The 14,487-nt window shown below is 37.8% G+C and overlaps 1 protein-coding gene across 6 annotated transcripts in view; it reads right to left on the reverse strand.

Annotated features, from left to right (window-relative positions):
• HECW1 (HECT, C2 and WW domain containing E3 ubiquitin protein ligase 1) overlaps positions 1-14,487 on the reverse strand; it is a 426,246-nt gene that overhangs the window by 112,916 nt on the left and 298,843 nt on the right. For all 6 annotated transcript variants that reach the window (XM_012720822.1, XM_004676647.2, XM_012720820.1 and 3 more), the window contains 4 exons: positions 11,712-11,862; positions 6,418-6,560; positions 4,662-4,783; positions 2,166-2,351 (listed from right to left, as the gene is read on the reverse strand). In XM_012720822.1, the coding sequence (XP_012576276.1) occupies positions 2,166-2,351; positions 4,662-4,783; positions 6,418-6,560; positions 11,712-11,862 (602 nt within the window). The remainder of the gene's footprint in view (positions 1-2,165; positions 2,352-4,661; positions 4,784-6,417; positions 6,561-11,711; positions 11,863-14,487) is intronic.

Below are 14,487 nucleotides of genomic sequence, written 5' to 3' on the forward strand. Positions count from 1 at the left end.
TTTAACATTCTGTTCCTGCTCAGGCTTTATCTCTCACTCTGTATTTATCATAAAGTCCCCCAGTATAAAGCAATACATTCTCCCAGTAGAGACAGGGGGACAGATTCTGACTATAGGGACTTTTCTGATACATAAGACATTTCCCTCCAACACTCCCCACTGCAGATGTGCTGCCATAGTGCTTCATTTATACCAAGGGATTTGTATTAGTGAACACGTTAGTTCTGTATATACACCAGTCTGGATGCTGATGCTAAGGTGTTTTAGGGGAGAGGGGTTTATGAGTCCCAGAGACAATGAAACCCATCAGAGCACTTAAAAGATTTTTGAGGATTACAATCATAGAGAAAAGGAGTTGAATAATGATGATTCCTTCTGAGAGACAATACTTTAGCTAAGAAGTATTCTCTACCACAGCTCATAAAATATTACACAGGGACAACTCTTTAGTAAAGTGTTTGACCTGTCCTATAAATATTTTGAGATGATTGATGGTAATAGAGAAAAAAACACCTTGAGTTATATTTCCAAAGCAGCACTGAGAAAGATCAGTTTCAATTAATGTCACATCAATTTTGGTTAAATACAGCCTGTGCTTATTTACCAGGTTGTTTTAATGGGAAGTGAAGTCTTAGGGAAATCACAAGTTATCAAAAATACTATTCTCCTTTAAATTATTATCTCATGGATGGAGTTAGCTGTCTATGGAGGCAAAAACAAAGCACTGTCATTGAACAGAATTGTTTGCAAGCTCCAAACTGATGGCAACATGGCCTAGGACTGCACTGGTATTCCCCAGGCCATCGTGGCCTGTTTTGACAATGGTGATCACAGAAATTGCCTGCCTGACCTCAGCATAGTTCAGGTCTGGACAGTAGGCCTAGGTATCACTTTTGAATAAAAGGCATTATAAAAAGACAAAGTTATGAGTGCCCATAAGTGTCTATAATGTGACCATTGTGTGTGGTCCATTATAAAGAGGCTGATCAGATTCAAGCTTGACCTGTACTGTCAAACAGCTGGAATCCTAAATGGACCAATCAGGCTTGAAAGAAAGAAACCTGGAGGGAATGCAAGCTGAGATTTGAGAGGTCATCAGACTCATCTGGACCTTCTCTTGGAAAGACCGTCACAGAAAAATTCATTTGGGAGACAGATTAGGACCTAGGCCTTTGAATCTGATCTCTGCTTCAAGCTAGAGCCTCACCAGTCTTGTCTCTGGCTCTGCTCCTGACATTGCCTATCAAATGACACGATGGGCCTGTGCCTGGTGTCTTTAAAAGAACTGTCTGTTGTATATATGCCAACAGCTCTCATCAGGCTGTAACACTGGTCCCTATTCTTTGGCACCATTGCCTGCTGACCAGTACTTCTGCCCTGTGACTGGCACTACTGCCCTGTCTGTGACTGGCACTATTGCCCCATGTCCAGCTCTCTGAGAGCTATCCACTGTTACTGATCCTCCAGCACCACCTCCTGATGCTATTGCCTTTAATACACTCTGGTCTCACATCTGGCTCTGGTCAGTTTGGCCTTTGGGTGGTGTGGCTGGTGGTTATAGTGCCATCTCAGCACACAACCTGTGATCTCCAGCTACTGAGGTCCTTGGAACCTGGTTGACCATTTACCTCTGTGCCTCCAGGCTTTTGTTGAAGAGACATTGCAACTTGCAATAAATAGCCTTTGGTTTGCCATGGACACTCTAGGGTAGGACGTCTGGCCACTGTGACCTTAGAAGCTCTTTTCTTTTGCCTGATTACCCCTTTGTTAATAAGCCCTGCTGTTGCTCCCTGAGCCTGAGGGGTGTCTTGCAATCATGAGGACAAAGGAGAGCACACATTGATCTGTTCCCCAGGTTTTGCACTGCTTTAACTGTAGTTCTCCACTGGGCATGATTTATTCACTTTCCTCTAAGGGCTACAGAAAGGTCATACTTAGTAGGAGTGCTATTGGTAGCAGTGAGCAGAGGCCAGGGATACTGCTAAACATTCTACGATACATGGGACAGAAACCCTGTTGTGGACACTTACCACCTCTTTTTCTTGGTGGCCAATAGCACATCTTTGAGATACCAACTCTACTCTCACTTCCTCCTGATTCTTCTCCTCTAGGGAAATGCCTCATTTCTGTTTCTGTGGGTGAGAGATCCACAGTATATTACTCACCTTTCCTTGCTGGTCTGTTTTGATCTCCCAGCCCCGGGGCAATTCTAGCCTCGTATCTGCAAACATATTGATGAAATTCACCAAGTCCCGGTTGTGCTGGTAGCGTTCAAAATTCCGTGCATCCCTCCGGACTTTCAGAATCATGTGCTTTAAGCAGGTGCTACTGGTGAAGACTCGGTAGGCACTCTGAGGTGGGGTCAGGCCATTCGGGGTAGGGGGGATTAGAGAAACACATAGTAAGTACATTTTGAGCATCTCAACATAGTATAATATGATTACTACACAGAAATTTCTTGTCAGTCTTGAGATGGAGGCATCTGAAACAGGCATCTTACTAAAGTAAATCACATCATAAACATACATGGAGACTTGTATGGAATTCCCATTATACCCCCTGCTCAGCACCTTGGACCTCATCAACCTCTCAAAAACTCCCCTACCTCTACCTCTTTTCTTCTCTAGTTTTCCTCTTTCTCAGAACAAGTGCTAGGCTCTCTTGAGTATATCTTGACATTTCTGAGATCCTTCCTCCAATCCAACACTTCAGTAACTACACCAACCTGTCCTTGGTCAACTTATATGTCTATAACTAAGAATACTAATTTAGTGTCTCTGGGGATTTAAGACTGGGATGCAAGGATCTATCACTCCTTTGAATTCCACATAAAAAATTTTTAATGTGGTGGGATTAGAGGATGAGAAGAAATTAAAGTTTTAAATTCTGTCAAATGACAACCTTATGGTACACAGACCTGATGAATATATGGGGAATGGACAGACTGCTTGCAGTGTGAGGAAGTCGCCATTGCCCTGGTGCTCAAAGCTGAGGATGTCAGATTTATTTTTATTGTCCCTTTTTATGCCTCATGCCTGTACCACTGGGGAGCAGTTCTGGGACCTGTGGGACCACTGCATATCACAGAGTCATCTTAAATAAAACTTGCTAAACACTGGTTTCCTCTGCCTTCCACATCTTCATCACTTAATTAGTCTTCTTCACCTGCTTATTGAAGTCACCATCTAACTTAGGTGCTCAAATAGAAAAGATTCAGATTTTCTTGAGTCCTTAGTTACTGTCCCATTTCAATCATAATAGTCTCAGGCACTACTGAAGTGGCACACAAATATATCCTGAAGTAAGTCATTTCTTTGCAAGTTCCTAGTTGTTTCCTAAGTCAAGCAGTGATCATCTCTCATTTTTGAAGTTGAGTTAGTCTCTCTTTAATCTAGCCTCTCAGACTCTCTCTATTACTCTGCCAGAGAAAATGCTTCTACCAATCACCAGGGGCATGCCACCCCAATCTTACTGGTGTTTCTTGCATCCTACTAAAGAAGGTCGGGTTCCTTTTAATGACTTGCCAGGCATTTGGCTATTTTTTTTTAAGATTTATTTATTTATGAATACAGAACTGGGGTACAGGCCAGAGGTTCAGGGGTGGTGAGAGGATTCACCAGAGACAGAGTGGGCAGTAGAACAGGCCGACTGATGAAGTACAGTGCTGAGGGGAGAAGTGGGCAGGTCTGGAGAGGTCTGCCATGCCATGTGGGTCACCTCCAGGGTGGGGATTGAACTCATGCTGAAGTGGCTCTAGCTTCTTAGTGTTATGTTTTAACCTGCTGAGCTACTAGGGACAGCCATTGACTAATTTTAAGCTCCTCTTCCCACTTTTGCCTGTCACCATGATCCAACCACACAGACCCTTCAGAGTTATGTCTCCTCTCCCTTTACCTGTAACTCTCTCTGCACTCATTTTAAACATTCAAAACTCAATTCTAATGTCCTACCATAGAAATGATTCCCAGTGATCCACCCTGTATTTCTAGAGCTTTTTGTTCCTCTCTGGGGGAAAGGTACTGCGCTCTTTTTATGTGTACGTTGTTACACAAAGTGGGAACCTCCTACTGTTATCCTAACTTGTGATTGTGACTCCAGTCCTCAGATCTATGCTTGAAATACAGGAAGTGACTGTTGTCTGAAGGAAATGACACCACACTATTGTTCTCTTTAAAACACCTCCATATAGAAATGAAAAAACTCCGTATGTAAAAGTCATATCAAATGTATCTTAAGGATGACATTTGAAACTAATTACAATAAAAAGAAATCAAGCTATCTAGTATAAATCTATTTTAAAGTTTCTTTAATGAAAGTACTTTTGTAAAATGATTTAGGCTAAAATAAATCTATTTCATAATTTTGTTCCTTTAAATTTATAACAATCATAAAAGTATGCACTTATTTGCAAATGACTTTCACTGCACTGATATTAATATATATGAGCTTTCCAAAAACCTCAAGAAGAAATAACATTTCCAAATCCATCCTTTTCAATTGGGGAGAATCACAGATATTAAAAAGAATGGACTGAACATTCTTATATTTTTTCTTGCACTGCTTAAATTATTCTCTCTTTAATTTGTCAAATAGCTTTGTAAATTGTATTTTGGATCTTGACAGATGCCAGGCCTGGCTCTCTTGCATTGTGGAGCACTCACATAATTGGCATGAAGAACAGTGAAGAACTCAGGGTTGGTGATGAACTTGACCGCTGGGGACTGTAGCAGCAATGTGATTTTTTGTGAGTTTACTGGAGAAAGTGATCCTTCTCTCCTCATATCTGGAAAAAGTGAAGCAAAGCAACACAGTATATTGAAAAAAAGTAATTTAAAACATAATACTACTCTCTCCACACTGGCAGCACACAGTTTTTACCTTCACAGTGACAGCAAACTGCTATTTTAAAGTGATCTAAACAGCTATCAAAGTTATCTGAACAGATAGCATATCAACATGTGTATGTCAGTTAAGAATTAGTATATTCTAATGATCTTCCTGTATAGCTTCAGGTAGACTGAAGTCATTGAACTCAAGAAAAATACTTTGCTCATATATTATTTGCAGAAAGAACCACACATCCTCTCTGCCCTGTGTCCACAGTCATCTACACGGCACTGCAGTTTATTGAATCATGCTGACCCCTTGCTTCATCAGACAGAAGTTGGTAGAGGTGACACATGCTAGATTTGAGGTCAGGTTTTAAGAGGCCTATTGCAAGAGAAAACGTCATACAGAGCAGGGTGGGATCCCCTGCTGAGGCCATCTCCAGTCAGCCAACCCACATCTGCTTTGACAGCTGATGTCCTGAGTAACCAACTAGCTCAGCTCAGATTGTCCACCTGAAGAGTTGTGGGGGAAGTACATGATTATGAGTTTAAGCTATTCAGTTTTGGATTTGTTTTGTTACAACAACAAATACCAACTAATCCAATACTAAACCCAGAAAAGTATACTTATTTTCCCCATGCTTCTAATTATTTTATGAAATGAAATACTTTTACCATATCTCCCTCAGAAAGGCACATAAATTAATAATAGAAAAAGCCAAGCTACTCCATTTAGTCACTATATCTGATAACAGATGAAAAGAATAGAGGTAAAATTGTTGGTAAAATTCTGCATGTGTATTTAGAAGCTGCCTGAAAACGTGCAGTACTCAAAGTTGCCACAGAAAGCTGAGGACCGGCTGGACTTGAGGCACATGCCAACTTGCTTAGACTGTTCAATGACCTTCCTTTTTGCAAATAAATTTGCCATCATTTAACCCAATTAAAAAAATGAAGTATATTATTAGGATGTCATAAGCTTAAATCACCTTGAAAGCTAGACTACTAGGTACACAAAGCAGAAGCTTGTCTCCTATGCTGTTTGAATATTCTTGAATTCCATGCAGTTTCACCCTGGTGGTGAGCCAAGTACTAGTTATTTGTGAACTGCTATTTAGATAGCGATGAGCATAACCACACTGTTAGACAAACTTTACTTGCAAGTTTCTCCCTTGGGAAAATTGCTTTATATTTTCACTGCAGATAAGTAATTATTCCTGTGGTTCCTTTGAAGTAGACTGCATTTTCTGAATGTTTTATTTGTACAGGGAAAACCCTTAGGGCACCAACAAATAAATGTACTTACAAGAAATGATTAAACTACTGAAAAAACCACCTTGAATCGTAAGAACCATAGCAAACCTATTCTGTCTCCAGAGTCCTGCCCTTGATGCTGAGTTTCTGTACACTATAAATCCATTTCTCTTCTTCCTGCTTCACCTCAATTGGCACCAAACCTCTTTCTTCTCCACCCACTCATTACACTTCTCTCTACACACACTAACAAGTGGTCCTCCACAAGAGACTCACATGCTGTCCCAAAGCCACTGGATGTCATCCTAAGAGCCAGGGGGCCCTGTCCCCATACCTAAGCTTGACTGAGAAGATTCGGCCTCCGAGTCACTCCCACCACCTCCAGTGCCACCTCCTGTTGGGATCTGCTCACAACTTTGGCTGCCAGAATCTTCTTCAGGCCTCTCTGTTGCAATGGTTCGCTGGATATTTTGATACCTTTACATCAGAAAATAGAAAATCAGGAGTTATGCTTTGTTTGTTGGCTTGTTGGGGGCTGATGCACTGAATCAGATAATAATAAATACTTATATTCAATGTCAGGATTCAATGCTAAAGCTCTATAGAGAACCAAACAGAAATATACATGAATGAACTGACTTCTTTCTGTTTTGTAAGCTACAATGAGTCTCAAGTATAGTGACTTTGAAAAAGCTACATAAACAGCACCTGCTTTATGTGAAACAGGATGAGGCTAAGTAAAAACAAATGAGTACGACAACTTAAAATGTTACTTCTAGGATATCAAATTACCTCTATATTATTATAATTAGTCTATACTAATTATAGACTAACAACCTATAAAATAGCTCTCATTTTTATTTGACAGATATCTGATAAGACTGGCAGGGGTTGTGGAAATATGATACACCGAAAACATGCTGGCAAACAAATGTGTTTTTTGCTTATTCAAAGGCTCATTATACTTATTTTCCTAAATTGAGGAATTAGTCATTTGGTCAGCTTTTCAGTCACTTTAGGTACTTAGTGAATAGTATCTAAGTCTTCCAATATGACCTGGCTCCATGCTAGACTTTCAGATCAATGAAAAGACTAGAATATAGCATTGCCCTCTGATCATAATGGGGAGAGATGACACATAAATGAGAAAAAAGATTTTCTAGATATATGTGAAAGACAATGAAACATTTCAGGTTTATATTTTTTGAAGTCAGAATCTGAATTTGTTATCAACTTGCAAGGAAAGACACGAGAAAATAACATGAACGAGAGTTTACCCTTGGACATCTCTAAGAATTGTGCTGGTGGTATCAGGACTTGGAGACATCAAGTGCCAGTCATTGGCCACCATCAACCTCCAGATGTATTTGTCCAGCCATAGCCATCCTTTGATGGCAACTATGAAAGAACCACCTCATCAAACCATGTCAACTCACAACCATAAGAAATATGACAACAATGATGGCAATAATAGTATTATTAACAAGTAATCCTTAGTTTTACTATCCAGTAACAGATCTCTGAAACAGGGCTTAGACAAATGTCAAGTTGAACCTTTTTTCCTCCCCAAGGGCAAAGACCACAGAAGGCAATTTCAATGAGCAAATTTCATCTTTTTTGATGATGAAAATGGCAGAAGTATTACCATCTGCTTTACATGTCCTCAGTTGGATCCTGGTTATCTCATCCCTAATTGACTCAACACCCTCAAATCCTAGGTTTTGGACCTTTTCTGATGTGCAGGTGCAGTTTATGGGAGGCAGGACAGTGTTTGAGGAGCGGCCCCTTAATGAGGGCAGAACTGCAGCCTCAGAGTCTCACTCCACTTTACTGATGAGAAAGTGAGTCAAAATCCAGTGTTCTTCTATTTCATCAAGAATTGCTCTTCAATGTTCCCCCTCATTTTATTGCTTTTCACTAATAGGTCAATATTTATATAAAGTTTTTCTAAAAATTGTTAAGTCTAATTTGTAATATTTAATTTCCTTTTTATTATTTTATATAGTTTTAACATCTTTCTTCATTTTTTTAAAAGATTTATTTATTTATGCATACAGAATTGGGTTACAGGCCAGGGGTGCTGGGGCAGTGAAGGGATTTTCCAGAGACGGAGTGGGGAGCAGAAAAGGCAGACTGACAAAGTACACTGAAGAGGGGAGAGGTCTGGCCTGGATTGAATTAGTGCTAAAGCAGCTGTAACTAGCTTCCTAGTGCTGCTCTTTAAATCACTGTTCTACCAGGAAGGGCCCCACTCTTCATTTTCATCAAATGTATGCTTTATCATCTTGGGTATAGTCCCCATGAAATTTCTACCACCACTTCACCTGTGTACCGCCACCACTTAGGCTCTTCCCATCCCTGATGGACACATACACACACAGGCACATGCACGCATGCGTGTGTGCAGACACCCAGGAAAAAACCCTTCCAAAAACAATTCATACTATAATAAAAAGAAAGAAAGCATAAGAGCAATCAATTCACTTCGAAGAAACTACTAGTTTAAAAAAAAAAAAAAGCTTATGGATGCAAAAGTTGACTCTTCCTCCAGGAAGTAAAACCTAATAAGTACCAAAATATTTGTAATACTTCTAATACCCCCCCCACCAAATGAGATGAATATTGAAGTAATAATAGTATTGTTTTTCGAGTGAATTTGTGGAACCATTGTAGTAAATATTTATGAATTGATAATAAACACCAAAACTATGTTTATTTCTCTTAGCCTTCTCTTTTGAGAGCATAACCCTGAATAAATACTTTTCTGCATGGGCTTCCCTGGTGGCCTAATAGTTAAATCTCAGTGCCATCACTGGTGGGGCCTGAGTTTGATTCCTGCCAGGGATCATGGCAAATGATGGCAAAGCAGACCTCCCCTGACTTACCTGCTGTTCCCCTCAGCCACCTATGTCAGTAGATCTCCCTGTTCTGCTCCCCACTATGTCTCTGATGAGTCCTTTCAACCCCTCCCCATGTACCACAGGCCTATACTACAGTTTTTCTCACATAAATAGAAAATAAATAAATCCTAAAAAAAACTACTACAAAATAATCCTTTCTCAAAATATTGAATGAAAACAATAAGCAAAGTGTCCAACAAAACGCAAAATTAAGTTAACAAAGGTAAATAAGTTAGAGAAAAATCTAGAGGACCATTTCAGTGAAGAATATGTAACCTTATCATACATTATATTGAAATAAATATAAAACTATATATTCCCATCTAACTATGTAAAGCCTATGCATATATGTGGAAATTGAGGATAAATAAAATGTTTTATCAAGCTATTAATAAAGTTATAGATATGATTTTCTATTTAAAGCTTCAATTTGTATTAATATAATAATTTTACTAAAATAACTAAAAATCCATCTTTTGTTGAATATTTAAAAACAGAAATTTTTTTTTCTTGTACAATAAATAGCTGTAAAAGTTGAGTTTTTAACTCAGGATATCCTGAAAGTATAGTTAATAATTCAAGAAACAGTCATAGTCAGTTCTTTAAGCTTCTGGTGCTACCCCAGATACTGGGAGGACAGGAGGAGCCTTCGAGAACAAAGTAGAAAGGTAGTTGAAGCAGGGAGTGTTGAAGTAGCAGTCATGGGATGTGTGAAGGATTTGGGGAAATTTCCAGGGAATTCATACCCACAGTTTAGATGTTTGTAAGATGGGAAAATGTGTGCCAGATGGAAGCAATAAAGACCAAGGAGAATATATATGTTGGAGGACTCGCAGGGTATGGTCATTGCTTCTGTGTGCTCCATCAGGAGTCAAAAGAAACTTCTTGCATTTATGGTTTGCTGTGACAGGAACAGTTGCAAATTTCTCATGATAACTGTAGGTTATCAAAAGTGACCTTTAGGTGTGATTATTTCTGAGATGGATTATTTCTGAGATGGAGAAAGATGGCAGTATACTTACTGTGGCTGCCACCATCATCATTATCATGTCAATCACTGAAAAATGCTAAATGCTTAAAAGCAATAGGTTAAGATAAGTGCTAAAAAGCAGTTACGTATTTCAAGGTTGCATTACTTTCCCTAAATTACTTTTTTTCCATAAGAAATAATCAAGATAGGGAAACAACCCAAATGTTCCAATATAGACAAATGGATCAAAAAGTTGTGGTGTACTCATATAATGGAATATTACTTAGTGATCAAAAAAGACAAATTCATCATTTGTAGTAACATGCATCCATGTTACCTAGAAGGAATTATGCTAGCTGAAATTAATCAGAAGGAAAAAGATAAATACTAGGTGGTTTCTCACTTTTATGTGGGATAGAGAAACAAACAAACAAAAAAGGTCAAGAAAAGGTGTAACTAGCAGTTGGCCATAAAACTGGGGCATACTACAAAAGAGGAGGTGAGGGTGACAAAACAGGGGAGGGATAAACACAAGGGAATATAAATATAGTGATGGTTCACAGGTGAAATAGTGATGAGGGAATTGTGAAGACTGCAAATTAATTAAAATAAAAGAAATAAGGACTTTCAAATAACTTCCCTTTTCATTTGTCTAGATGGGTGCAACAAAGACAACATCCTGTTTAGCAGTCTGGCTGCTCCTCCCTATATTCAGCTCTGTGGAGGGACCAAGATATATTTATCAAGACCTGCAAAATTTCTCAAAAGGCCTGGTTCAAGATGTAGTTGGCGTAATTTTGTATTACACATCTTGAACACCATGAAATTTCATAGATTTTTATGTCATAGGTCAAGGTTTTAATTCTGCTTCCACTTTATTGCTTTTGTGTTTAGACTGCAACTCTCATAGATGCAGCCTGATGTTGCCCTCCTGATCTCAGCTTGCTATACATTTTCAGCTTATTCATTATGTCAAGAAAGAACAGAGGTTGCTTATGAAATCTCAACAAGGTCATTATGTACAATGAACTCATTGCTTCCTATATTTTTAGCCATAGGTGTTTTTTAGAAACCATCAAAAAGTACACATTTATGAATTTCTGGTGCATTCATATCTAAAAAAACTTAGTCATCAAAAGTTCCTACTTAAGATCTGCTTTGTTTTTGTGGGAACAATCAAAAAAAATTCAAAATTCCTTTTAACCATTTCTATTTCTATTTTTTTAAGAATTAATATTTCTGAGTATAAGGTCTGGGTAACTGGTAATACTCTTTGTTAGGTTTTTATTATTATTATTATTCAGGCAGCTTTTAGGATTCTATACAACCTCTGTTTGCAATGTTTTCAACTGCTTGAATTACAATTCCTTTAGACAATTTTACAACAGAGGTGGTCTAGTCTGGCAGAAAAAATATAGTCATGTATAATTTTGCATAGTATTTCTGGAGGATTCATGAAACACCCTCTTTGATTTGGGGCAAGTTCATGGACCATTCACTAAACATCCTGTTTTTAGCCTAGGTCACTGAGAAGTTCAGAGGAGTCCACATCTTTAAATGGCACTCAAACTTAGCTTGTTTCCTGTCATCAACTTTTGTAATTAGCTCTCCAAATGCTTGTTATTAGTGTGTTTCTTGAGATACTTAATTACTTTCCAGCCTCCTCAAATAATGAGAAAAACATAACAGGGGGTTTCTTTAGTTGCCATCCTCCCTTCACTGGGGACTGCAGGGGCTCATTGCATGATGATCACCAACCGCCTGTTGAGTTGTTCCATCTGCTGGACAGACCCGGATCTCCGCATCCCATCAGGGGTGGCTGCTGCTGTAGGTCGCTGCCAGGTGGTGGTGCGGTTCACATGGTCCACATAGAAGACCCGCCCATGACTGTCAATGCGAGCTTCCCAGTCTAGTGCATAATAAAAAGAAAAATCAAGGACAAAATACTGATCCATGCAAAAGAGATGCCACTTCCAGGTCTTCTAGAGGTAGAAGTCACCATTGATTACTTGCTGAAGGCCAGACACTGCCCACAGCAGCTGCCAAGCCTTCTCAGGGTTTGGTATGGAACCCACATCCAGAAAGGAGCACACTGGACTCAGAGTCACTGCTGGCTCATTTTAAACAGACACCACACTTCCTCAAATATGATCTATGTTAAAATTCTAATATTTTCTAGAGAAAAAATTCTATTTTGTGAATATTATTTATTTAAATGACAGTAGAAGATTAGATACCTCCTATAATAAAAACTGTCATGTGATATGGGGAATCCTTTCTTTGCTAAATCTGATATGAGGCGACGGAATGATAGTCTTTATATGAAAACTATTTTTAATTGTAGTTCTAATAACGTACTGTGCATGCAACTTTGTACGACCTCTAGCTTAACAATCTTGACTGATTGTCATTCCTCTTGAGAGGGAGAATGAAAGGTTTTTATACTCGGGATTTCAAACTCTCCTTTCATAAATTGCAAATTCAGAGTATATTCAACCCACTTGTGGTTGCCAAATACCTCTTAACCAAAACAAACCAAAAAACAAACAAAACCAATAACAACTATTAACAAAAATCTAATTTAGAAAAGACCTCTTTGTGGATAAATAACCATTCCAGAGAGTAGAAGGAGCTAAAGCTCCTTTACTTCTCCAATTAAAAAATACAACCAAATAAAAGTCAACTTTATAGATATTACACTACATAACAAATGTAGGAGTTGGGGTAAGGTGGACAAAGCCTTCAAAACAGAGACAGGGTGGATGTACACACATAATCTAAGCTTAGCACAGAAAAGCAATATCTAGTATTCAGAATGGACTTCTAGCATCTATAAAAATGTGGTGCAAAAAAATTCATAATAAAGTTATATTGCATTAGACTAAAGAAGAAAAAGCAAAAATGACTGCAAATGGAGGAAAACCATTCAGCCCTTTACAATGAGAAAAGCTATAGCTTTTGGGAGTAGATCAGATAGTAACAATAACACTGAAAAATCATCATTCAGGTAATGACATAGCAACTCAATTTTTTTAAGTGGAAAATTAAATGTACATTTTATATTTATGGCTTTATATGTGATAGCTTATCTGTTTGTGAACATTATGGCTTATGTATATTTTCCTGAGGGATTAGCAAATAATGTTCAATAGAAACCTAAATTTAACTACCAAAAATAGATTGATGAAAAAAAAATGTCAGATTGCACAAATGTGTTTTAGGAGGTTTAGATAAAAAATTAATTACTGTAAAGTTTTAAATGTCAATTAGTTCACTCATAAAATTGTGGTTATGTTTAATTACTTAATTCAAATATGGTAATCTTGATCCTTTTTTTTTTTTTTTTTGTTATTTCAGTGGTCTCTAAACTAGTAACAGCTGGGAATTTTTTCCCATTGAATCCAACATAACTGTTACCTAACAAAGGAGAACATTAACCTTTGAGGAGTGTCATGCTATTCGATTTAATTGAACAAATTCCTTTTAACCTCACTCTGAAATAGAAACTATGCCAGGTCCTGAGGACATATTGCTGAGTAACACATGTCCTCAGGTACCCATTGTAAAAGGAAGAATTCCTTCAAAGACAAAATTTCACTTCATAAATCTCTAAGGAAATATAATAGAGAATGGTACAGTGACAAAATGTGTAATTTCTTCCCACAGGTGTCAATGTTTCAAATTACTCCTGGAAAAGAATGGCAGGCAGACAGTATATATATATATATATATATATATATATGTATATATATATTTGTGGAGGGGGCAATATATTAAATATTTGGAATTCATAGTGTTTATTACATACTCTTAAAACATTAAGAGAATAATAGCCATATTTAATTAGAGGTTATGAATATATTATCTAGGTTGTTTTGAGAAGCATTTAATTTTATCTACTACATAAATCAAAGAAAAATCCCAAGACAATTTCAGCATGTCTCTTGATGGATTTGGCACAGAAGAGATTTATGAATATAAATATTATTCTATGATGCTGGGGCAAGTTAAAATAATTCCTTTGCATCATTCATTATGACTTATCAAACACTAAATTATATGGTGTGTCCCATGAAGTATAAGAACTAGGTGGAGCCTAATGATGTACATCTTTATTTATTAACAAAATTCTATAAAACTTACATTTTTTACTTTAACAAATACAATGCCACATTTGTAGTTTAAACTTTTCTTTTGGATTGTAGTTTACACAGGCAATTGTTTTCTTGACATTGCTACAGGGATTACATCACAAATATAACATATAACATGACGGAAACCAACTTTAGGGCTTTCACACCAAAGTCTGTTCTGTCTGCAGTCTTCCTCCTATCTTAGCTGAGGCAAATTTATCTTTCTAGGTTACAATTTTGGAGGTCATTTTTGACTCCTGTCTTCCTGTCACACTTTGCATTCAGTCTATCCGAAACTCTACCTACTAAATATATATCCAGAATCTGATTACTCTTGAGTCAAGTCACCATTGTTTCTCACTTGGGTCACTGTAATAGCCATATGTTGGGCCTCATGCTTC

Source organism: Condylura cristata, unplaced genomic scaffold, assembly GCF_000260355.1.
Source record: "Condylura cristata isolate star-nosed mole 26May11 unplaced genomic scaffold, ConCri1.0 scaffold00005, whole genome shotgun sequence".
NCBI classification, from domain to species: Eukaryota; Metazoa; Chordata; class Mammalia; order Eulipotyphla; family Talpidae; genus Condylura; species Condylura cristata.